General features: G+C 34.7%; 1 protein-coding gene across 1 annotated transcript in view; it reads left to right on the top strand.

Annotated features, from left to right (window-relative positions):
• The window catches only part of LOC150095879 (protein NDNF-like), a 52,102-nt gene extending 28,225 nt beyond the window's left edge, over positions 1 to 23,877 (top strand). Inside the window, exons 2-4 of the mRNA XM_090409232.1 lie at positions 4,267 to 4,458; positions 15,313 to 15,440; positions 20,179 to 23,877. Coding sequence (XP_090265358.1) covers positions 4,277 to 4,458; positions 15,313 to 15,440; positions 20,179 to 21,521 — 1,653 coding nt within the window. The 5' untranslated portion in view covers positions 4,267 to 4,276 and the 3' untranslated portion in view covers positions 21,522 to 23,877. The remainder of the gene's footprint in view (positions 1 to 4,266; positions 4,459 to 15,312; positions 15,441 to 20,178) is intronic.
• Positions 23,878 to 24,407: the final 530 nt, after the last annotated feature.

Raw genomic sequence — 24,407 nt, 5'->3', positions numbered from 1 at the left:
CTGCCAAGATTGGCGACTTTGTACCGATGTCATATATAATGATATGCCTCCCATAAAAACACACACAATAATTCTTAACACAAGCACACAATTTATCTAGTTATATCTTACTAACAAAAAATATTCACATCTACCGTGAAAAGTCGACTTTGTTTCAGATATGTCTTGCACGTTCACAAAATCAGAATTCTTATGATTATTCGTTGTGTGTACGTAGGGGGGAGGGTTTCTAAAGATAAAAGAAAGGCGAATATGCTGCGTTCATTATAGATCGTTGTATACTGGGATTTTACTGTGTGCTGGATCGTGAAGGACATGCCAAATGATGCTATTATTCATTTATAAAACTATTTTTGTTTTGCATAATGATCTCCCGCATCTCTCCCCATCCTTACTCTCGCCAAATATTTCCCTTTCATCAGTTATTTCTGTAGAGACCCCTGTGACATCAGTTTAATTATAGTCCCACAAATAAATTCAGAGTTTAAAAAACAGTACTACAAAGGAAATGAAACGAAAGTGAACTATTCCAGGCATCCACTTTGCAGATAAAATTATTCTCATCAACAAACAGATGTGACAAATGCCTTCGGGATGTTGAAAAGACTTTTAAAAGATGCCGCCAATCACTTGCACCTTTATCAATGTACCTTGATTGAACAATTCACCTTTTTAATACCGCTTAATCTGGGAACTGACAGTTTATTTCTATTTTATTTATTTATTTCTTGTTCTTGCCCTTTTATTTACGGATAGCAACAAGAATTCGGATACCCCCCCCCCTCACCGTAAAATATGTCCTCTTCATATCACTAGCGTAAATAAGAATGGAAAGGTTAAAGCAGCCAAATATGGAACAAGCGTATTTCTTGGAATTGCGTTGGAGGGAAGTGAGCTTCCTCTTTTTCTTGTTTAACATGTCTTCAAGAGTCACAACTTATCATATAATGCGATCATATCCTTGTGTTCTGAATATTTGTTCCTTTATTACATTGCTTAATATTCGTTTAAAAAATAAAATTAATTCAGGCGATGGTATTTAAATTGCAAAGATAAACGTTACTGCGTATATTGCATTTGACAAGATGTTGTTCTAGATGTGACCCTAGCGTTGCAACTTGAGCAATTAATTGTAGCTTTGTTTTTGAACATTCCAAGTTTATTAATATTACAGCCAATATTCATATCAATATTTTGTAAACATGCATTACCTCTAAACTAGTTCATCTCTTCTTACTAGATCACAATCAGAATTTCATAAGCCAGTTTAAGGTAGGGAATCTTCGTTTGACAGAAAACACAAAGGCTGGAAATGTAGAATATGCCTGAAAATTTAAAATTTTATTACAACCGTATGTTGGCTTTAAAAAAAAATAAAAACATTTTTATTGAATATGTTTAAAATAAGTTTATATGAACCGAAGTTAAGTCAATATTTTCATTTAACTTTTTCACTGGTGTTTTGAATAGCAGCTGTTTGGATCAAGTTACCGAAAGTATGCTAGAGTTCGAACCTATCCCCAAACTGTGGGCCGCGGCTTCCTTGGGGGCCGTAAGTTTTGTTGAAGGGGGACCGTGAAATAATGAAAACAAATTTTAAATGTTTTAAGACTAAAGTAGATTTTTTTCTTAATCTTAAAAGAAACGTATTTAATTTTTATTATTTATTATTTATTTTTTGTTCTTTTTTATATTTTAATGGAAAAAATCACACATTGGCGCTGGTTCACAAATTTTGCTTCTTGCGTATTTCGGCGATTAATGAATATTAGTAAATATATGCTTATTCATATAAGTTTCATTTCAAAGGTATTGATAAGAAACACAAAAAATATTATAAATGCAAAATCTTGAATATAAATTGTATTGAATATAAATACAATAAATATTATAATAATATACGTCTATATTACGATTTTTTTTTCGATGGGGACCGTGAAATATTTTACTTTTTCAAAAGGGGCCTCGACATCCATAAATTTGAAAAGCACTGCGGCCTAACATGCATTGCTGGATATAACTGACTTAAATTTTAACTCGTCTAACATATTGAGATATTCTTAATCGAATTTTTAAGACTTAAATTATAAATACGTTATTTTTATATATAAATCGGCATCAAATGGATGTTGACATAGACAAAGTAATCAGTACAATCATCATTATTAATATTTGAGTCACATGGTTCGCACTTTTATCACTGCACTCTGGCTGCTACTTAGTTGAACTAGAAGTGAGTACTATTGTGGCCAACGGAAATATTAGGAGATAAGGCATTAGGGTGGAAACAACATTTCACTTCCTATAGCATGCGTTATTCCACACGATGAAAACGAAGACAATGACCTTCGCATTCACACACAGTATTTTTGAAAGAATTGTATATTATGAGACAGGCCGAGAAATGATTTAACAAATGCACGATGCAAATATCACTCTAATACAATCACGTTGTTCGTGATTTTAAAATTTAAATGTTTAAAATTTAAACATTTCGACACTTTAATTGCGCAATGGACTGCTCGTAATATAATTTCTATAATTTAATCCCTGTCTGGAGTGAAAGAATTTCTTTTACACATTTAAAACTGAAAATATCAATAATCAAAGTGGCAAAAATAAATAAATAAAAAACACATACTGAACCTAAAAGACATTCTTTCCTGTAGACAGAAAAAGGTTTTGGAATGTATCCAGTATTTACAAAATAACTATGTTGAAATGAATGGTAAAGGAGGGTGGACGACGATGAAAACTAGTCAGTTTTATTAATGTCAAAGGAGTTGAACTGTCAAGAATGTCATTACGAAGATAAAATTATGCATGGAGAGAAACACGGTTACTTAAACACTTTGCGATGATGATTTACTCATCACTTTGTTGAAGCTGTGAACTGTAAAACATCATTCTTCCGCTAAACCCAGTTTATATTTGTTATTTCGCACGTCACCGAAATGAAAAATGACATAGATTTTCCTCCTTATTCCACCCCCCCATCCTTTTACTTCTACGTTGTGTAATGTTTCCCTCCTTCCTCCGAGTCGTGAACCAAATCCGTAAGCTGCTCTAAGACAAACTAAGGAGATTTTGTCTGGAAATTTCCTGAGTGGTTTCACTGCGATACTTGCCTAATACGGACCACCAAGCCCGGTAAGTACTGATGACAGAGCACTTTATTACTGATACTTCACCCATGTGACGAGAGAGCTTCATTACCCCGGAAGTTGGATTATTTTGTTATTTCACAGATTAAAAAGCTGATCTCTACATTTACGAATCTACATTTACGAATTTACATCTACAGTCACTAATTATTTACGAATGCACAAATATCTTGAACAAATTCAAACACTTTTTAAAACAACATACACACATTCTTTCTTGCATGATTTTATTTTTGCTTTTCACTATTAAGATTTTTTAATTTGATTGTATTAATTAATTATTTAGTTTAACTACGAGAAATCCAAAAAAAATTTTTTTTTTCTTATAAACGATTGTACTACACTTGTTTGTTCTGGTAAAGTTTTTATAGACATCTTCAAAACTTGCGTTAAATTTAATTGTTAATCCCGTCTAGGACATGGAGAACCAGCTATAAGGGAATTCAATTGAAAATGAGTTAGACTGGACTGACTCTAAGGCAATAGGATTCTTCCTGCAAAAATCTTTTTTTTTTTTAATTCAGCAAAACAGGCAAAGTGGCTAGAAGAACACGCGTACTGTATTTTATATATATAAACCACTGGCCTCATAGCCTTATTTTCTTGGGTCTTAATTCAAAAATATTTTAATCCAGCTTATCTGAGTATGGTTTTGGATAGCTGCGATTTAGTATATTTCATTTAGGAACACATGCAGCATCCCGTTGGATTTTACTGCGCAATATGTTTTGCGTTGATTATGTTGATTATTGCTGATTATGTCCGGTATATAATGATAATCAAATAACTGGCTTAACGATCATAGAACGAGTTTACTACTTTCTTCTGACCGGCCTGGTTGGCCGAGTGGTTAGCGTGTTCACTCTCCAGCCAAGAGGCTGCGGGTTCGAATCCCGCCGAGTTTGTTTAAGTCTACTAACAGGCAAATTGGCCCATGTATAAGCATTTCCCTCAAACTACCACTTAAGAGGATGTAAACTTCGAGAACCCGTCCAACTCCGCGCATGCACACTCACAGGTAAACTTCATTCAATATTGATGATGTTCCCGTTATTATTATGATTATATATTCTTATACATTATGATATCGGTTTATTTTTAGACTACTCACTATGGAGTGTCTGGTCCTGCTGATGATCTCTGTGTTAAGCATTGTCGGTGGAGCACAGGTTCATTCAGAGAAAAACGATCTCATCTTCCATCCTAGGTTCCTCCCTGAAATCTTCTATGACAATAAAGTTCTTCCTGAGAATGTGGAGGTCAATGTGTTCCTGTTTAATGATGACATCAAAAGGTAAGGAAAAAATTGCCTTTTGTATCCTACACTTAGACTTTTGCAAAAAAAATCGAAAACGATTTTTTTTTAATAAATTCGTGTTTCCCCTTCCTCAGTAACTTAAACCAATACGCAAATACCATCATAATGAAATGGTTTCTAAAAGAAAGAAAAATGAACTCGCATAGACCTTTAATGAAAGGCGTTGTTTTGTCGATTGCCAATAAATAAATAATACTAATTCACAAAGGAAGTAGAAGGAGCTCCTTTAACCCTAACTTTTTTTTTTTTTTTTCTGAGGGGAGCTGGTCTCTCTCGTTTGCCATAACCAATCGTTGAACTCTATAACTACCAACTCTATAGTTCCGACATCTCGTAATTCTAAATTCGTATTACTGTTGGAAATAGTGTGAATTATACGGTCGAATTTATTTGAATTCTCTGAGTTATGAAATCAAAACCCGAATCTATGCAGAGATGGACTAACGTTGGAAATGGTGGGAAAGGAAAATCCCTAAAAAAAGTTCCTCTGGTCAACAATTAGAACCGAACTTATAACGATCTTTCTTCTTGCGTTCTAGCGCTATGGAACCAAAAATGTTGCTGCCACAAGGATACAGAGGCACAGTCTAAAATAAATAAATAAAGACATAAGGAGGACGGATTATCATTACTGTGTTTGTACCCGAAACCTAGAAAATTACATACCCCTAAATTTTACATCAGAATGTAACAATGAAACCAGCAATATTCAAAATTCTTTAGACGAGGGTGGTCTGCAAAGTTCTCGGCCTCGATCATTGATGGCAACACTATCGGCAATATTTTGTTTCTCTAAGTTGGTACATCTGTCATAAGCATCCATGCGAAATTTCAAGTCATTCTATCAAGTAGTTTGTTTTATACAGCTGTCTGAAGGAAAAGTGTTGTCTGTATCACTTGAAATGGATAAAATTGAGTATCGTGCGGTTATAAAATTCTTTGTAAAAGAAGGTTTAACGCCAAAAGAAATTCATTCGAAGTTCATAAAAGTTTATGGGCACTCTTCTCCTTCGTTTTCGACAATTATGAAATGGGCTGCCGAGTTTAAACGTGGCCATACATGATCCACCTGAAGGACGTCCAAAAAAGTGTAACAACACCAGAAATCATTGATCAAGTGTACGATATGGTACTGAATGACCGGCGAGTCAAAGTGCGTGAAATTGCTGAGACTATAGGCATTTCAAAAGAACGTGTAGGATATATTTTGCATGAAGAATTTCAAATGAAAAAGCTTTGCGCAAGATGGGTGCCGCGCTTGCTCATAGCAGATCAAAAACGCAATCTCATGAAAATCTCTGAACAGTACTTGGAGCGTTTTAACAAGAATAAAACTGGTTTTGTGCGTCGATTTATTACTATGGATGAGACTTGAATTCACCATTACACACTAGAATCCAAACAGCAGTCGAAACAGTGGACAGAAGCCGGTTGTTCAGTGTCAAAGAAGACAAAGTCGGTTCCATCAGCAGAAAAGGTCATGGCATCGGTGTTTTGGGATTCTAAAGACATTTTGTTTATTAATTATCTTGAAAAGGGTAAAGCAATAACCGGGGAATATTATTCCGATCTTTTAACCAGACGAGATGAAAAAAATCGTGAGAAAAGACCCGGTTTGTAGAAGAAAAAATCATCTTTCATCAGGACAATGCACATGCCCACAAAGGTGTTTTGGCAATGGGAAAATTAAGGGATATGCACTATGAATTGTTGGAACATCCACTATATTCTCCAGATTTGGCTCTCTCTGACTTCTATCTCTTCCCAAAACTAAAACTCTTCCTCGCGGATCTCTTCAAACTCAATTCAGCTTAAGATTGCATTCTGTGCGTTGCAGATGTTTGCAGGCCGCACGAGGAGGGCGGTGAGCGACTGGGACGTTTCAACAGGTGCATAGCAAAAAAAAAAAAAAAAAAAATAATAATAATAAATAAATAAATAAATAATAAAATAAATAAAATATAAAAAACGCGGATGACTTAAAATGAAAAAATTAATTAAAAATCTGCCTTTTTGTCCCAACAGTGCTCACAGAAAATAGTTTTCTGTTGATTTAGTGCATAGTTCTGTTGTGCTGTCGGAAGAACATACTATACTTTTGGTGCAGAGATCTAGATTCGAATTCCGTGTGCAATATGAGGAACTCTTAGATATGTTTCTCTATATTATTTTTCTGACAAATCTAAACAGGTTTTTTATTATTATTATTATTATTATCTTAGTTTTAAGATGCATGCTACAACTTCTAAATACTCTGAATTCGAAATAAACAAAGTACTTTCTTTAAAAAAAAATAAGTAATCTAAATCATTATTACTATTAAATTTTAATTAAATTTATTTATTTTGAATTTTTTAAAAAATTTAACTTGAAAACAGTCCATGAAGTGGAATAGTCTTTTTTGTATTATTTCATATTTTCTATTAAAATAAAATGAATAAATGCCTCATTTCTACTAACCTTGTATCCTTTCTAATTTAAGAAATGCGATTTTTTTTGAAAAAACATAAAAACATAAAAAAAAAATCGTCCTGATAGTGTAGAATTTTCACGATTTTTTGAAAATTTTACGCTATTGGGACTGTAAATTCTCCTAATAGGAAATGTAAATTATGACATAAAAATACAATGTATTTATATGTACTTATTTATAGAAGATGAATAAAAATTATTTATATCAAAATTGGCAGAAGAGAAATTAGATTAAAAGTATTTCCGAACTGTTAGTTTGAAAATGTGCTTTCACTAAAGCGTTAGTTTTTCCCGCATCTATTTTTGAACGGTTCACTTCTGAGTGTGCGCATGCGTTCTTTGAGTCACGTGCACTCACTTAGCAGCTGGATTGGCAGATGAAAGCTGTAGTGACACAAATCCTAGTTTTACATATGAATCGCTGACATCCGTCTCTTTCACATACTTCATATTATCACAGTTCGTGTCATCAAAGTAATTTTTTTTTTTATGTAACATGACATAATATAAGAGATTTTACGAGAATAAACAATACTTGGAGTGGTATTGTGTACAGTGCATGCTAATCTCAGATGAAATAGAATACAGTTCATTATTGTTACTAGCAGTAGAAAGATTTTTTTTCTCCTTGGAATTGCATTTTTAGTTAATTTCTCTTGTGCTCTCCATCCAATCATATCACATTTTAATCAGACGTGACTTTACCACAGTCACTGGTCACTCGATTCCTTATCAACATTTTATTAACGCTGACGTCAGAGCCGAGCAGAAGATGAGACCTGCGTGGCGAGATAAATTGATTTCCGCAACCCGTGTCAGAGCACCGTCTCTGAAAAGGGTTGTTGGTGTTATAAACGCCACAAATATAAAGTTCTCGTTTCCCAAGATAGGTTTTTCTTTTTTTCGCAAAATTTTATCATCGCTGGTGTAGCATTAATGTTTGGAATTCAAAATGGTATTCCAAGAACTTCCGGCAATTAGGCGCTCGGCTAATTTTGGAATCTCATTTCTAGACCACCAGATGGTTGGAGAAGGGGTTAAAACGACAGAAAGACGTACTGTTATTACGGGAAATGGTCGAATGCGATGCCGTCTTTTTAATAACAATAACGAGGTCGCATTGTCTAATCACTTTACACAGAAATTATTCCGGAAATGACAAACATAAGAATTTAAGCTTAAATTGTAGTAAGAAAAAAAAAAAAAGAAAACAAAATCTCGTAAAGTTAGGTAAAATAAAGATCTACGAAGATAATTTCAAGTAGAAATATACTGCATCAACATTATTCTCACTGATTTATGATTTTGAGGTATTTGGCGTTTATTTTCATATTGACCAACCAATCTTAGACACTTTAAATAAAATAAAATAAAAACGTATAGTTTTATTTTCAGAATTCCAATAAACTTATTTCTATTCACGAAACTTCAACGATTATATACGCTCATAGTGGCTGTCCCCAATACCGTTGTTAAAAAAGTAGAAGATGAGGAGAATGGATTATCTTAAGTTAGTTGGTCCTTTGTATTGATTGATGAAACTGGAGTACCAGGGAAATATTGAAGTTTAATTTGGGAAGGAAAGAGGGAAGGAAAAATGTGGTGAATGGATATGAGGAATAGAAACATGAATAGAGCGGTTTCAGGGTAGGGGAAGAACTTTGGTAAAGTGGTAACTTATTTTATCTCTGTGGCGTGATCAGATCTAGAGATAAATGAAAGGGGAAGGGGAGTTAGGACACATGCGCTCTGCAGATGACCAACTCCCTTGTTCTTTCGTGGGATGGGAGAGAAAGGAGGGACTGGTTAAAAAAATAGCGATTTTTATGCTGTTTTTTTTTTTTTTTTTTTATTAAAGAAGAGATTGAAGGTGATTAGATTGGCTTCACTAGTAAACCGAAACATACTGTGATTGCTAATTGAGTTCTCCTTCCATTTTGTGAGATGGAAAATCCGAATTCCCGGAAGAGAAAATACTGCTACCTCCGTATGAGACTAGAGTTACGTGAATCAATTCCACTCGCAAAAGGATGAGAAAGTCTTCAAATAGGCAGAATGCTAGTGGCAGAAAAGTTGTTATCACGAATACTAGTAGCCGAATAGATAGAATTCGAATCCAGGTCTTTCCAACGCAAATGAACAATGTCTCGACGTAAGGGTCCATGTCCAAGATGATAAAGTAGTCCCTATTTCTCTCGCGATCCTTTTTTTTTTTAAATCAATGTTGTAATATATATTTTGCTAAGGGCATCCTCTCTCTCTCTGTGTCAAGATAACGCAGTTTCATAAAAGAATACCCACGACACCATATTTTTAAAAGACAAAATGAATTCTGTTTAGGAGTTGTTCGAGGAATATGAAGCTATAAATAACTTAAGACTTCATGACATGTTAAAGTAAGTACTGTATTTCAAATCTCAAAAATTCAAAAGTTTTATAAGAACTAACTGGGGACTGCTTTGCGATGCGACGTCATTCCAGATACACTCATCATCTCCTGTCCAAGATGTCCTATTTTCCCGAATCTTTTTCCTCTTCCATAAGAATGTGAAGGAAAGAGGGAAGTAAAAAAAGTAGTGAATGAATATGAGGAATAGAAACATGAATAGAGCGGTTTTACGGTAGGGGAAGAACTTTGGTAAAGGGTAACTTATTTTATCTCTGTGGTGTGGTCAGATCTAGAGATAAATGAAAATTAAAGACAATCCTTAAAGAAACGTCAGTACAGTTGGTACAGTACACGAAACATGAATTGCTTTCCATTTTTCTCAATTTCACAATTGGTTGTTAATCTTTCTGCATCTTCAAATAGTGTTGTTTACGACAGATGTGATGTACTCTTCTCAGTTTCCATAGTAACAGTAGGCTGTTGTTGCGTTTATCAAGTGGGAGTAACCAGAATATGTTTCTACTGTCAGCAGCATAATATTCTAAATAAAAGATGTTTATGTCGTCAAGAAACATTTCTTATTTAGAATATTTTCTTGACGAATATAAAAACTGAAAGTTATCCTCACGTACATTCACTTAAGCTATTTCTCGACTTCCGACAGTATTATGCATCAAACCTTTCAACGGAACATCCCACGAAATAAGATCAGCTCCGAGTTTCAGGAAATTGCTAGAACCACGTGTTTTTTCTCTTTTTATTTTCTTTTGATTTTAATTGCCTTCATGTGAGATGGCAATTAGTAGAAGCTGAATTTAAATGAAAAACTGATGTATTTAATGAATTGTAAATAATTCCCGTTTCCGTGACGGACTAAAATATCCTGAGGAGATGTTCTAGTTACATCTGTAGCTGGAATAATTTGCCCAATTAATTCTTTACCCGTGTATTTTAACATCACTCGTGTTTTCTTTATCTACAACATTTCCATGAAAGAATGCTGATATTTTAAATGTGGATAGCTTCCTAACCTGTTAATAGTTAGCTATCTTAAGATAGCTTACTATTAACAGGAATGGAATTTTGGGCATCCTTTTATTTCGCTATAAAGTCGCTGAAGTCGTGGTTAAATCCAGAATAATATCTTATAATCAATGCATATCCAACCATTTATCTGCGCAAGATAGTTAACTGATAAGACAGTATGTGGCAGTGGTTCGGAAACTTTTTTTTTAAGCTGAAGATATTTCGCACATTTCACTAAATGTGGGAAATATCTATCCTAAAACAATGCAGTGAAATTTCTGAAATCCCTTTTAATATAATACTTAAAAAGCATCGCAGAATTTAACATACATTTATCTTAAAAATGTACAGTGAACCGAATAATTCAAAATTGCGACCTACATTTCCGACCAGTGTAGTAGTAGACATTTTCGAAGATTACGCTGTTGGTCTTAGACGATTAATAAGTATCTTGTTTTTTTTCGTTTAAATATTTATTAAACGTGTGTAGAAAATCACCGAGGAGTAAATAAAAAAGAAAAGAAAAGAACTCTTCGAAAAATTTGCGGCACTCTTTGAAATGCTGCCCGTTTGAGAATCAATGGAATGTGGTCTCATCAGGCGAGTAATTTCCAAGCTACTGGGTTGTTGCTATGTGAACAAAATCCTGAAGTAATTCTATTTCCATTCCTTTCATGAAGGCATCCTCTTTTAGGGGGTTCATTTTCATCATTATTCGGTGTTCTTAACCAAGAAATTCACCTGCGAACATTATTTCACTCTCATTTCCAGTTCCCTCTGGAAACGGCCGCCTATATATATTTGGTTGTGGAACATTCCTTGAGCTGTTTTTCCGAAGACCTACATAAGTTTTCTGGTGTCTTGTTTAGCGAATCAACAATATTTAGACCTTACAGACATCTACTCTCGACAACTTTTATTCTCTGTTATTTTTGGCTCCCCCTGCCATCGTTCCGGTTACACTGAAGACTCCTGGTCACATTTGTAATGCTGTCCTACATGCTAGAGAGGCTGCTAGATACCACTTTCTTGTTTTCTTTTTTGAAACAGATGAAAAAGTACGAGATAAGACAACAGGAAAATCAAAAGTGAACTGTTCAAAAGTAAACTGTTCCTGTGTATTACCTAAAGCAGTAATAACTGAGTTTAAAAGTGATATTTGTTGACAAATATGATAGAAATAACGGAATACAATGCATACGTTGAGAGAATCAGTCAGTCAGTCTTTTTTTCTTTTTTTTTTTTTATGTCGCTTCACCACAAGAAATATTTTTTTCCTGCTAACCTATAGTACATTTGTACTATGGATTTTTTTTTCTATTTTTATTAATTCTACTTTTTTGGTACTTTTATTTATTTATTTATTTTTACATAGTCCGGAAACCTGCTCTAGGGATCAAACGTGGATCTTTTTCATGCGTCCAGTAAACAGGAGAGTGGTGACACACCGGGCGATGAAATTCATCTCCAGCTAAAGTAATTACAGTAATCGAGATAATGAAAATGCTATATAAGCATTTTCATTATCATGATTAGTTTTTATAAGCATTGATGAAATAAAACAACTCGACTCATTTGCCCCAGTTCAAACTGATTTTCGAAGGATAATCAACAGACAAGAAAAATTAAAGTGAACACATTGCTCTTTTAGATGATCGATGAGAAAGGAAATAATCTCTTTTCTTAGAGAATCCAGACTAACCAATTAAATATAATGAAAGACTATATTTATTTATTTATTTATTTATTTTTATTTTTTATTTTTATTTTTATTTTTTTTTGCGAATAAGAAGAAAGACGCATTCACAGACACTCGGTTTATTCTGTCGTGTCTGTTTTTCAAGATATGTAACTTTTCCGTCCAACGTTTCTCTGAATCGTCCCGTTACAAAGGCTATCGTGATTTACAAACAATTAATTGTTATTTTGGAATTACGACTAAAGCCACTAAGACCACGAGGCGAGATCACTGTTAGGTTTGTTATTTGCATGTGTTCATCTGGATGGTTTGCTTGTTTTGCGTGATGAAAAATCCGAGTTGCCTGAGGGTAAACCCTACTACCACCTCGTGTTTAAAAATAGATTTTCTAATGTCCGTTGATTCTGAGATCAGCCTTAGCAGAACGATCCTGCGATGAACTGAAAAGTTTAAGTGTTCAATACCGAAATCAACAAGTCACGAAAATTAAAAAAAGTTGGAAGTGCTTGTATAAGATTAAAAAAAAAAAAAAATGTTAAGCAAGTTTAATTTTTTTCCTCCGAATTTGAAGTTTCGCTGACTTTCGGTTTGCACTTATTATTATTATTTTAATGAAGAAGTCGCTGAGGCCTTAACCATGGAGAAGAATTTTCACATTTGACGTCCGTAGACGCCGTGTGGTCACTCCCGTACCTCACCGGGTTTCGGGAGTGAAGTCCTGCTCGAATAAGTGGTTTGATTGTAGATTCCCTTTCCACACAGAGATTATAATCACAAACACCAATGCCCTTGGTGGAATTCGAACCCGCAGCTTCTTGGCTGGAGAGGACAGCTAACCACTCGGCCAACCAGGCCGGCTAAAGTACACTTGACATGTTTCAACTGAAAGGGAGTTTCTCGGTCTCATACAAAAGGTAGTAGCGTTTCGCCCCCCCCCCCGAAAATCAGGTATTTCGTTCCACATAAAAGACACGTATTGGATGGTAGAGGTACTGGCGAGACGTGTGGTGTTGTATTAACTGCATAGGAGTGTCGTTTAATAATAATAATACCTTTTGCAGCGTGGCGCTCCTCCTCATTCTCCTATCTCACCCCATTCGCTACACCGTTGATCTTATCTCCACGCAATCAATCATTCGTATACGATCACTTTTTTCCAACAGCAATACGCCAGCTTTTGTTTCTTTTTTGCTTTTCATTTTACCACAGAATATAAGCAGGAAAAGCAGTTTCAAAACTCTGTTCACTACTAAAGTGACTTTCGACAAAGCTCTTTGGATGAAAAGATCTGCATTTTTATTTGCATTTATCTTTTCATTTGAAGATGAGTTAGCTGCTCTCATATGATGGTGGATGGGTTTCCACTCCAGTAACCCTGGTTTTTCATCCCACAAACTGGCCATGACAACACATGCAATTTACACATAAACAAAGAATATATATTTAGGTAAGACAAACCAACTTATCCTAAAACTATGGTTACGAAATCCGCCAATCTTGGAAGGTCTTGGGCCTATAAGTACCGTGGATTATTATTCTTATGCAACTAAGTTAATTACTAAACACACTGAGGAGAAGAAGAAGATGCTTTGACTTTCTTAACTTAATCTTCGTAATAGAAAGAAAAAAAAAGTTTCATTTAAAAGTCTTCATATTTTTATGATTAAAAAAAAAGATGAAAAAAAGGTTGGTTATAGTATGAGAATTTTTCCAAGAGTTAAATCCAATTTTTTCAAGAGTTCATCTGAATAGCCCCGTTTCCAAGATGATGCTTTTTTTTAAAACTTTTTTAAAATATTTTTATTTATTTATTACCATGATTCTAATTTTGGTTTGAGTATTACCTAAAGTATTAGCTTTAAAAATAGAACCGTACCTTTTTTAGCAGAGAGTAAATAGTTATTAATGCGATTAAAATTAGTATACTACACTTCTTGAACTAATAATTAAATCTTTAACTAGATGCATAAAAATTTAAAAAACTTCATTTTTTCTTCTGAATATCAGGAAATATATTCGCAGACGAAGAATTTTTTTTTGAGGATTAGACAAGGATTAAGCTAGTTTAAGGATTAAGGATTTGCTGCAGGTCTAATGCCTGCAGCAAACATAATACGACTATTTGATTTCATTTTTTATTAAACTGCAGTGGGAAACAAATATTCTACTTCATCACCTTTAATCCCTACCAGATCAGTCCTCTGTAAGCATTAAAAGTTTGCCTAATTTTCTGAAATATCGGGCTCAGTCTAGTAATATGTGTGTGTGTGTGTGTGTGTGTGTGTGTGTGTGTGTGTGTGTGTGTGTGTGTGTGTGTGTGTGTGTGTGTGTGTGTGTGTGTTAAAGATACCAAGCTATTTTAAATATAAATCTGTTTTTTTTACTCTATTTCCCAAGTAAGCAAACAGAGTCAGTCAAGTTTGCGACTGCAAGTGTTGCAAGTCTAGCTGATCCTGCAGCAGGTAGTGCCAGTCAAGGCAAGTCGTGGTAAAGGTAGAATAAGCTCTGATCACTGGGAAACGGAGTAAAAAATCAGTAGTAGATGTAGAATAAGAGTAGATGTAGAGAGGTAAAAAACTTTCTACATCTATCTCTCATCCTGAGATTTTTATTTAATAAGGTCAAAGCACCTTATGGTAACTTGTTTTGGTAAAATATTTATAAGCTCTGTATTACTTAAAACTTAGTATTTCTCGGCCTGGCTTTCGAACTGACGAGACCTCAATAAAGGTCGAAACCGGTCTGGGTAGTGGCCCCTTGCCTTTAATACATAGCATCATACATCTCCTCCAGGAGATGTGCTTTGCATTAAGGGTAAATATTAAGAATAGTGATCAGAGCTTATTCTACCTTTACCACGAGTTGCCTTGACTTGCACTACGTGCAGGGTCAGCTAGACTTGCAACACTTGCAGGCGCAAACTTGACTGACTTGTCTGTTTGCTTATTTGGGAAATGGAGTAAAAAACCAGGTTTTATATTTAAAATAGCTTGGTATCTTTAACATCTATTATAAACATAAATATATATATGTAGAGAGTTTTTTACCCAAGGTAAAAAACTCTCTACATATATATTTATTTATTTTATTAATTTTTAATTAATAAAAATAAATGTGACATATAGCATTTTATGTTACTGTAATACCACACAGTACACAATCTTTCTGATATGTTAAAGGAATGTTTATGTATGTACGTTATGTGCATGTAATATTTGATTTCGTTTATTGTTTACTACTGCAGGGTGTTCTATCTGCACGAAGAATACAGCCATCCCTTGACTATAACTGTTACTCCTTGTCTGGCACCTGTCCAATGGACTCTGACTTTAAGAGATTTTCCTACATCAGCTACCAAAGCCACAGAAAGAAGTAAGTCAGTTTACATTTGCAGTTTCTTAAAATAAAGTTAAAAATAAAACAAACCTAATTGTATGTCTGATGGGTGGGGGGGAATTCAACGAGTAAATTAGGTGAGTTACACAACCGAACAGCCGTGTTGTAACCAAGAAGATAAGGTCAGAGAATACGTTCATTCAGTTTGTGATTTTTCTAAACATATGCTAAAAATAAAACTATTAATATTTATTTTTTAATTAACCAAACCAGTTAATTCAAAATTCGTAGTTTTGCATCTGCGCATTGATGGAGAAGATAAGTCAGATCTTTGTAATCAGAAGAAAAAATGTTTTATTTAAAATTCTTAGTATTTTATGGAAGTTTAGGAATTTTTTTACGCACATTGCGACAATATTAAACTTCCCATGTTAAGAATTTTTACTATAGAATATTAATTAATTAAAAAAGAGAAAGTAATATAATTTATCAGTGAAAAATTGAAGAAGTTACATTAACCAAATAAGAAATGTTAAAAAAATTTAAAAAAAAAGCTAATAAGTCTTTATCGATTAGTCAAAACTTGGATCTACTCTTAGATGACGTTTTACCGTTATATAGAGAACTTTAAAACGGAATATATATTTTTTAATTCAGAGCTATATAAATACAAAGTAATTTACTTTATTCCAAACTAAGACCTGAAGTTATGTACCGAAGTATAAAAATAACAGAATTTTTTTTTATTTGATGCTACAAGATAATAACCACATGACATAATAACAACTGGTTGACTTCCCAAGATAACAAAAAACAACTTTCTCTCAGAACCTTTTTGACCAGAAGTTTAAGAGAAGACTGCAAGGTTGGTGCATAAATAGACATTGATTCACTCTTCAAACCCCGTGATATCCCCGTCTAAAAATAGAACACAACTGCTTTCTCCAACACAGCATTGTAAAGGTGTTACTGTTTCTTCAGCCGGCCTATGAGATTGTTTTTAGCTCGTTAAGAGACAGATGTCAACAGGACCGCATCTGAAATGCATCTTGCCGGCTTTTGAAGCACCTTTGCTATGGTCATTGAATCATTACTCTTCCCCTCCCCACACACAAATTGCTTAATATTGTGTGCTAGTACCAAACTGCAAACAATAAACATCTTCAGTTTCTCTGGCACGCTATGATATAAAGAACACAACAATGCTTAGAAATCTAAGAAATGTCACAAAACAAATAATCTTTTGTTCCCTTCATGAATCATTAAGTGAATTTTAGAGGTTCTGCAATGACGCAACCTTTGTAAGTAGTCCTACAGCTGCGAGTAGATACAAAACGTTCACATAACGTGCAGTACCTGTTCTGTAATTTCTTTAAAGGTGAAAGAAAGGCCAAATATATACAGGGTGTCCCATAATTTGTAAATATTTTAATAATTCATAAAAATCGGAAAAACTGGTATATTAGAGTGAGGTTTGCACGAAAGTGAAATCGTATTTTTTTTTTTTTTTTTTTTTTTTTTGACAGGGAAAAAATTTTAGATCAAATTTTCAGCAATAGAGGGTGCTGTACCACATGCTTCATTTGTGAGGTACATGCAAATGAGAGTCCTATAAAACGCAGGGTGTACCTCTGGCAGTTCGTAATGAATGTGTGCGAATTCCCAGTCGTTGGTGCGAACAGAAATGTTTTGTGGGGAGGGGGGAGGGGAAGGTTTGTTGCTGTGATACTGGTGGATAAGGCATTGTTGGTTAAGTTGTTTTACGTAAGAGGGGAATGGGAAGCTGCAAAAATAATGGGAATAGCGAAAACGTCCGTATTCCGCATCCTTCATGGTGTGTTAAACTTGTATCCATACAAGCTGGAATCTCTTTAGCAAGTGATACCACTAAGGGGGAGGAGGAATTAGCAATGTTGGCTTTGACGATCGCAGAAGCTCCACAATGGCTGGACAACAGCTTTTGAACAGACGAAGTGTTTTGAACATTCTTCCTTGCATGGGACAGTTAATATGCATAACTGTCGAATTTAAGCGCAGGACAATCCACACGCCTAGACACAGGAGCCGTTGTATTCGCCTCGACTCACTGTTTGGTGCGGCTTCACTGCATCCATCCTTGCAGGTCCCTTTTCTTTGAAGAGCCATGTACAACAAGAGACTGGAAGACGTGCTCAGTAAATGCACAGCGCTACTTGCAACTGCTAGCGAAAACATGGTACCATGCTTGCGGGAAAAAATGTTCTTCACGTTCATGCAGGACGGGGCGCCACCATCTCCCATGAAGCAGTTACTCATCAGCACATTTGGTCAAGAACGACTCATCAGCCGTAATTGCAACTCCGCATAGCCCCTCGGTCCCCGGACTTGACACCAGTAGATTTTTAGTTGTGGGGCTATTTAAAGTGCCGAGTGTACCTGAGCAGCCTATCTTGCTTGCATCTACCCTGATATGCTCCAAGCTTCTGCAAATGGCATCTCACCCGCTTGCAGCATGTAATTGCTTTTTGCAAGCGGACAGGTTGAACAATTACTGCAGTGATATGTAATGGGTTTCCTGCATATCAATAAATACATTTTCAATGCCATTCTGACTGTCATCATCGGGGTCGCCCTCTATCGGTGAAAATTAGAATTTTTTTCCAGAAAAAAAAAAAAAAAAAACTCCTTGGATTACTGAATTGAAATATTTACAAATTTATGGGACACCCTGTATAAACATTAATAGGCTGGATAGTCTGTTACAAGTAACTTCACTTTGAAAATCTAAATTTTCACCATGAAAGATTAATAATTCCTAAAACATCATAGTTTAGCGTTTGACAAACAGGTGTGTGTGTGTGTGTGTGTGTGTGTGTGTGTGTGTGTGTGTGTGTGTGTGTGTGTGTGTGTGTGTGTGTGTGTGTGTGTGTTTTATTCGGCTAATTTATCGTGGAAAAACCATGATATGTTGAAACTAAATAAGTGGTTTAGCAATAATGGCCTTAAAATCAATACCTTAAAACTAAATATATATATTTCACCTTAACAGATAAGCAAGATGACGATATAACTATAAAATGACATGAAAAGGATGATCGTACTGTTATTCAAAATGGTAACTGTAGTTTAGTCAATAAAAACAAAAATTAGTAAAGTATTTGGGCCTCCATATCGACGACAAACAGAAATGGTACTTCCATATCTCATGTTTAACAAGTAAGTTAAGGTACGTAATTAACAGAATATACTACGTTAAAAACATTGTCAATTCAGCATTTTCAAGACGCTTATATTATTCATGAGTAAATTCTTCACTGCAATATGCTATCACCTGTTGGGGTGGAGATTATTATAACAGTCTGCTTCCTTTGATTCAAATACAAAATAGAATAATCAGAGTTATAGCCATTAATCATTTCTTCGCATATTCATCCAGTGACCTGTTTGCCACTACAGAAACTTCATCTATATACTTGTATACTATATGTAAGAAATAATATTGTAAATTTTTCTGAATATAATGTAGACTATGGCTTACGCTGCGGCTGGAACTTGCTGGTAGTTACCAAGGCAAACAAAGAAATTTTTCACAAGATCTTTTCAGCGCTTAGCAACAAGCAGCTACAATAAACTGCCTAAGGAAATAAAGTCTGTGACTTCAGGATATACTTTTAGAAAAAGATTGAGACTACCGCATGGGACTAAATAATATTGACTTTTATTTTAAACGCATATTATAGGAAATTATTCTAAATATTATATAGTATTTTTCAATTATCAAATATATATTTCTCAAATATATAGTATTTCTCAATCTCTATGTTACCACTTGAACAGTAATTGTAGGATATTTTTTGTAACATATGGAGTATTACTTTTTACTATCTACTATTATCATTTGTATTTCTCTAAATAATTATTGCATCACCACTGTAATATATTTTCATTTGTATTACTTCTTGAGTGTTAATAAATTTCAATTTCAAAAAAAAAAAAAAAAAAATTGTCGTAATGAAACTCCCTGTCATCTGCATGTAAAATGTCCTCTTTCATGCTCTACATCGGAACACCGGCCTTTCTAACGAAAAAACAGCCATTCTTTCATTTGAAGTATGTAGGAACTCGAAATATATATCGGATTAGCAAATCTTTTATTTTAAAACCCTATGAAATTTATTTTTTTATTTATTCGAAAAGTCAGTAAGAAAATTAACATCGTGAACTAGTAAAAGCACGCACGCGCACACTTTTAATTAGGCCAATTTTAGTTTGGTTCGTACGATATCCATTGATGAAGTCCTTTTATGATGAAGTTGTGAAATATTTGTAACCGAATGAATAGTAGAAAAACTCCCATGCTTTTTAGTCATATAACTTCAACCCAGTCTTGTGTTTCAAGACTGGGTTGACGAAAACTTCTATTTCTGATTATTATAGCGCTGACGCTATGCATAGACAAGTAGAGGAGTTACCCAAGAAGCAAAATAAATAAATAATAATAATACAAGGTACTGATACCGATTCCTAAACTTTAATAATAAAAAACACTAAACGATTTTTTATGCAAGGCGCTAGATCTGCTAAAATAGAACACAGTTTAAATCTATTGACCTGTTAGAATAGTTAGGAATGTACAATGCATATTAATCTTTCAATAATCTATATGGTCATTTATTTTTTAATTAGTGAATTAGGCATCTGTGTATCGCTTTATTATAATATGTATGAGTTGTTATTGTTATGTAGCTAACTCTTGTAAATTAATCTCACGTTCCGTGTTTTTCCCTCTGTCCAGGTGGTCGCCCACACGATTCCCTGATGTCCTACATAGGCTCAGAACGTCGCACATATTTTCAAGTGAGGGCACATCCTGGTCTTTATGTATTGGAGTTAACTTCGCCAGAACGAGACTCGAGTGTGAAGATTCACGTTAGCTCACAACGGACAAAAGATTCTCCTTATCCTCAGTTACCTCAAGATCCTCAAGTGGAAGTAGTGAGAGTGAGAAAAAATCGCGTACTAATTTCTTGGAAAGCCAGTCCTAGTGGTTCTCGTGGAGATCGGGTCATCGAGTACTGTGTTGCAGCTAATCCTCGGAAGAACTACCATTCTTTATGTGCACTGACAGGAGATATGTATGGCGACACTCCTTCTAATCCACCACCTTCAGCAGGATTTGGTTTCTGGTGGGAGAAGACCGCCAGAAAAAAGATAGTCATGAAGGCTAAGGAAATTAGGAAAAATCTTGAGACCAAGTCAGACATTGTATTCGACTGCGTAGGGAGGAAGACGTGGCATCTTTTCCATGGTCTGGAGGATGGCAGGACTTATTACTTTGATGTGTTCGCCGTAGACGCAGAAGACAACATGAGTTCTGGATACACAGGTGCAAGTGTGGGAATGAAAAGCTCAGTGGCAACTATCAAACTCAAAGAAAATATTCTGACTCCGGTATTCCTTGATCAGTCTAATCGTTTCATGGCCACAATCGAATATTTAGCACCTGCTCCTTCACACGCTCTATGGTTTTTTGCTCAGTCCTGTAGTGGTCCTGGGCCCCTTCATATTTCAATGTACGGCGACAATGAAGAAGTTCTTGCAGCTGATGTTATGGACTACAAAAGTCTCGTGCTAGTAAATCCTCCAAATGGAACGTTAATGATCACGCTCAATTCCACTATTCAAACAGTCAGAAAAGCTACAATGTGGGTTAGCCGAAAGTATCACAAATATCCTTTCCCATCACTTCCAGAAAACCAACGAGTTCAGGTTTTTGACACCTTGACTGGTTGCGATTCTGTAACTTTGGCATGGAGAGCTTCCCTTGACGATAAAGTTCGTTACTGTATCTTCAAACGCACCATTAAGGGTGATGTTAAGTGGCACGTGGCGAAACCTCAGAGTTTTTGCGACGAAAAAGCAGATGGCAGCACCAATCAAGTTGGGGTGAAAATGTTATGCAAGCGATACCATCGCTTCAGCCGTAACAGGTTCAATGACGTCATCATACAACGTGTGCATGGACTTGACCCCGCTTCTACGTACGTATTCGACGTGCACGTGACGAAATTTAGAGGGAAAACATTGCCGTACGAACAAGTTTGGGCTTCTACTCGTAAGTGTTCCCATAAAAAATGACATTAGTGTTGAATAACGAAGGTGGCATTCAGGGACAAATATTATGATGACAGTTTAATAAACTGAAGCACTTTAAATTTATCATTCGTGAAGAAAATAAAAATATATACTTAAAAAATAAATAAGTAAAGCGGTGCCCAATTCATAAGCTCATCATAATTCATACACTGACAATATGAGATCCATTTTGTACAAGGGAAAAAAAAAATTGGAAAAATTTAAGTAAAACTTTTACTTTTTTAAGCGTGATATTAATCGCGATCATTAAGATGATACCAGTTCAATTATTGTGAAGGATTAGTGCATGTGATGATTTTTATCATATAAAAATAATATGTTCAAACGAAGGAATATATTATTATATTTGCCATATATACTCAGGTTATTTTTTATTACAGTAAGTTTAATCATGTTTAATATATTGTGCAATCTTTCGGTGCATAATCATACTGAGAACTTTCATATATATGCAAAAAAGTACCTGAATTATTTCATTTAAGTGTGACTATTTGAGAATGTGCCAAAGATTATAAGAGTATACCTGCCACCTAGCGAATGAAAAGTCAGATTAATTAATTTTACAATGTCGCAGAAGTGCTGCCATCTGATGGTTTAAGCAATTATTACATCTTTTCATCAAATTTGTGGTATTTCTTTCTCTCTCTCTCTCCAGATATGTAAATAATGTACATTTATTTCAGTTTTTATCGAATAGTGCGATAAAATAATAGTATATATATATATATATATAAATGTGTTCGATCCAATTCTTTCACTGAATGCTTCAAATGTTGTGCTTGTATTGTTTCAAATAATTTGTTTCTTATTTTTTAAGTTATGTAATGTAATCGAGTATGTTCAATGTTACTTAATTTTAATTTTTGAATAAAACATTCGCAAATATAAATAAATATTTTCGGATGAACTAAAATGAGATCTACAAATAGCTTTTTTAGCTCCACAATAATAAAAGGATGAATAAAAACAAAGAAGGTAAAATTATCCACATCATTGAACTTAATTCAAAGACGAGTTTCTATTAGCATACAACAATAAAAAAAATATATATATATAAAGGGTGAAAACCTTCGATTAAACACTACAATTACAACATCGATAAGAATGTATTTAAAAAACGAATACTTGAATGATGATTACATAAATTTAAGTTATTATGCTGTTCTATTTTTAAGTCTGCCTCCTTCATATTTTTAAAGAAAATTTAGAATTGATCACAAATGTTGTTGTTCAGAATTGTCAGGAGGAAAGTTGGATCGTCTGAGCAAAATACTCTTGCATTGAGGCGATATGTTCCCTCTAGTTTTTTTTTTTTTAGGAATAGAATATAGGTATAAACATATTTGAGAACTTCGAATTTAGCGACATTTAAGAGGATTAAGATATGCCAACTTGCTACACGTTTGAATCCTACTTAGCTTGGTTTATATCGCCTTCAGACGAATTTCATCACCTTGTGATTTCATCGGTTGAAATATCATGCCATCTCTCTATAACACCAGATAAACATTCCTTTGAAAAAGTCCTGTGAAGGCCCCTCTCCTACTACTAATGAAACGTAAACCTTTCAATCAGAGGGTGTAGAGCACAGGAAACATTTATAACGACTTTTCATGTGAAGGTGAGTTAGTCAGTCTCATATTGGGATGCCAAGTTTTCTCTCCAAGAAACTCGGGTTTTTCTTCCCGAAAAACAGTCAAACTGACCAGAAGAACACGTTTTCAGCTCAAAGTAGTCGTCCTCGAAGTAGTTATAACGAAGATAAAACTACTTCGAGGACGACACCTCAGTATGAAGTGTACTCGAGCTAAGCTTAGGTTTGAAGGCTAACACCTTAACACACTGAGGTGTTTTCCTCGAAATTGTGAGAGGGGCCTCTAAATATCTTAGTTGCACTGTATATCTCATTGAAAAATTTATTATTGTTATACTTCTCATCGTCTTACTTCATTCTATCTACTTGTGTTCTTTGGAATGATATCCCCCATACTGTTTTTCCCTTCGAGCACAACCTCTAGCTCATTAAGGAACATATCAATAGATTACTTCTTAATCACTTACACACGACACTGTTGTGTTATAGGTCCTGTGACCCTTCGTGTGGGGTCATTATAAAAATGACAAAAAAAAAAAAACGTTAAATAAACTACACATACTCAATCATACCCATGACACCTATTGAATTCTTTTGCTGTTACTATTAGTGCGTTCACTACTCATTCTAACAACACATTCTACTCCCCATTCTATTCTACTTTGTAGCTGAGGATGACATTCAGGTTAACAGGGTTCAGTGCGATTTCTGCTGACTCTAAGATTTTTTTTTTCGCGTTCATCATAGCATTTATATATGATTTCAGATCTATCCCGGTTTACTGGGTGTGTAGTGGACCGGTCGTCGACGGGATCAGAAGAATTAAGAACATGACTGGATAAAGCTGAGGCCATGGTTCTACCGTAGTATATTGGAAATGTCAGCCACATGAAAGACGGTAAACACTAAGATACTTTAAGCTGTTGTTTTGGTTTTGGCCATGATCGAAATTTCGTTGGGGGGAGGGAATGAACAAAGTACGGATCATATTACTATATCCTTTCATATATTATGTGAAAGGATATAGTAATATATCCTTTCACATAATTACTCTCTTCCACACGGTGTACGTGGGTTAACAGGGGTTTAGAAATAGTCTGTTTACGATAACCATTTTTCTGAAAAATCGATAAAAGTAACTTTAATTCTCTGTCTGATGAGCATATCGATCATATGATATCGATCCAGTCTTGTATTGTAACCCGAATCAACTTCCTCAACACTTTCACCAACTAGTCCTGAAACACAAAGTGTTTGTTAGTTTGGCATCACTG

Source organism: Typopeltis vanoorti, chromosome 19 (genome assembly GCF_054136105.1).
Source record: "Typopeltis vanoorti isolate ZY-2024b chromosome 19, IOZ_Tvanoo_1.0, whole genome shotgun sequence".
NCBI classification, from domain to species: domain Eukaryota; kingdom Metazoa; phylum Arthropoda; class Arachnida; order Uropygi; family Thelyphonidae; genus Typopeltis; species Typopeltis vanoorti.
Note: the sequence above shows the minus strand (reverse complement) of the source record. Positions and strands in the feature narration are given on the sequence as shown.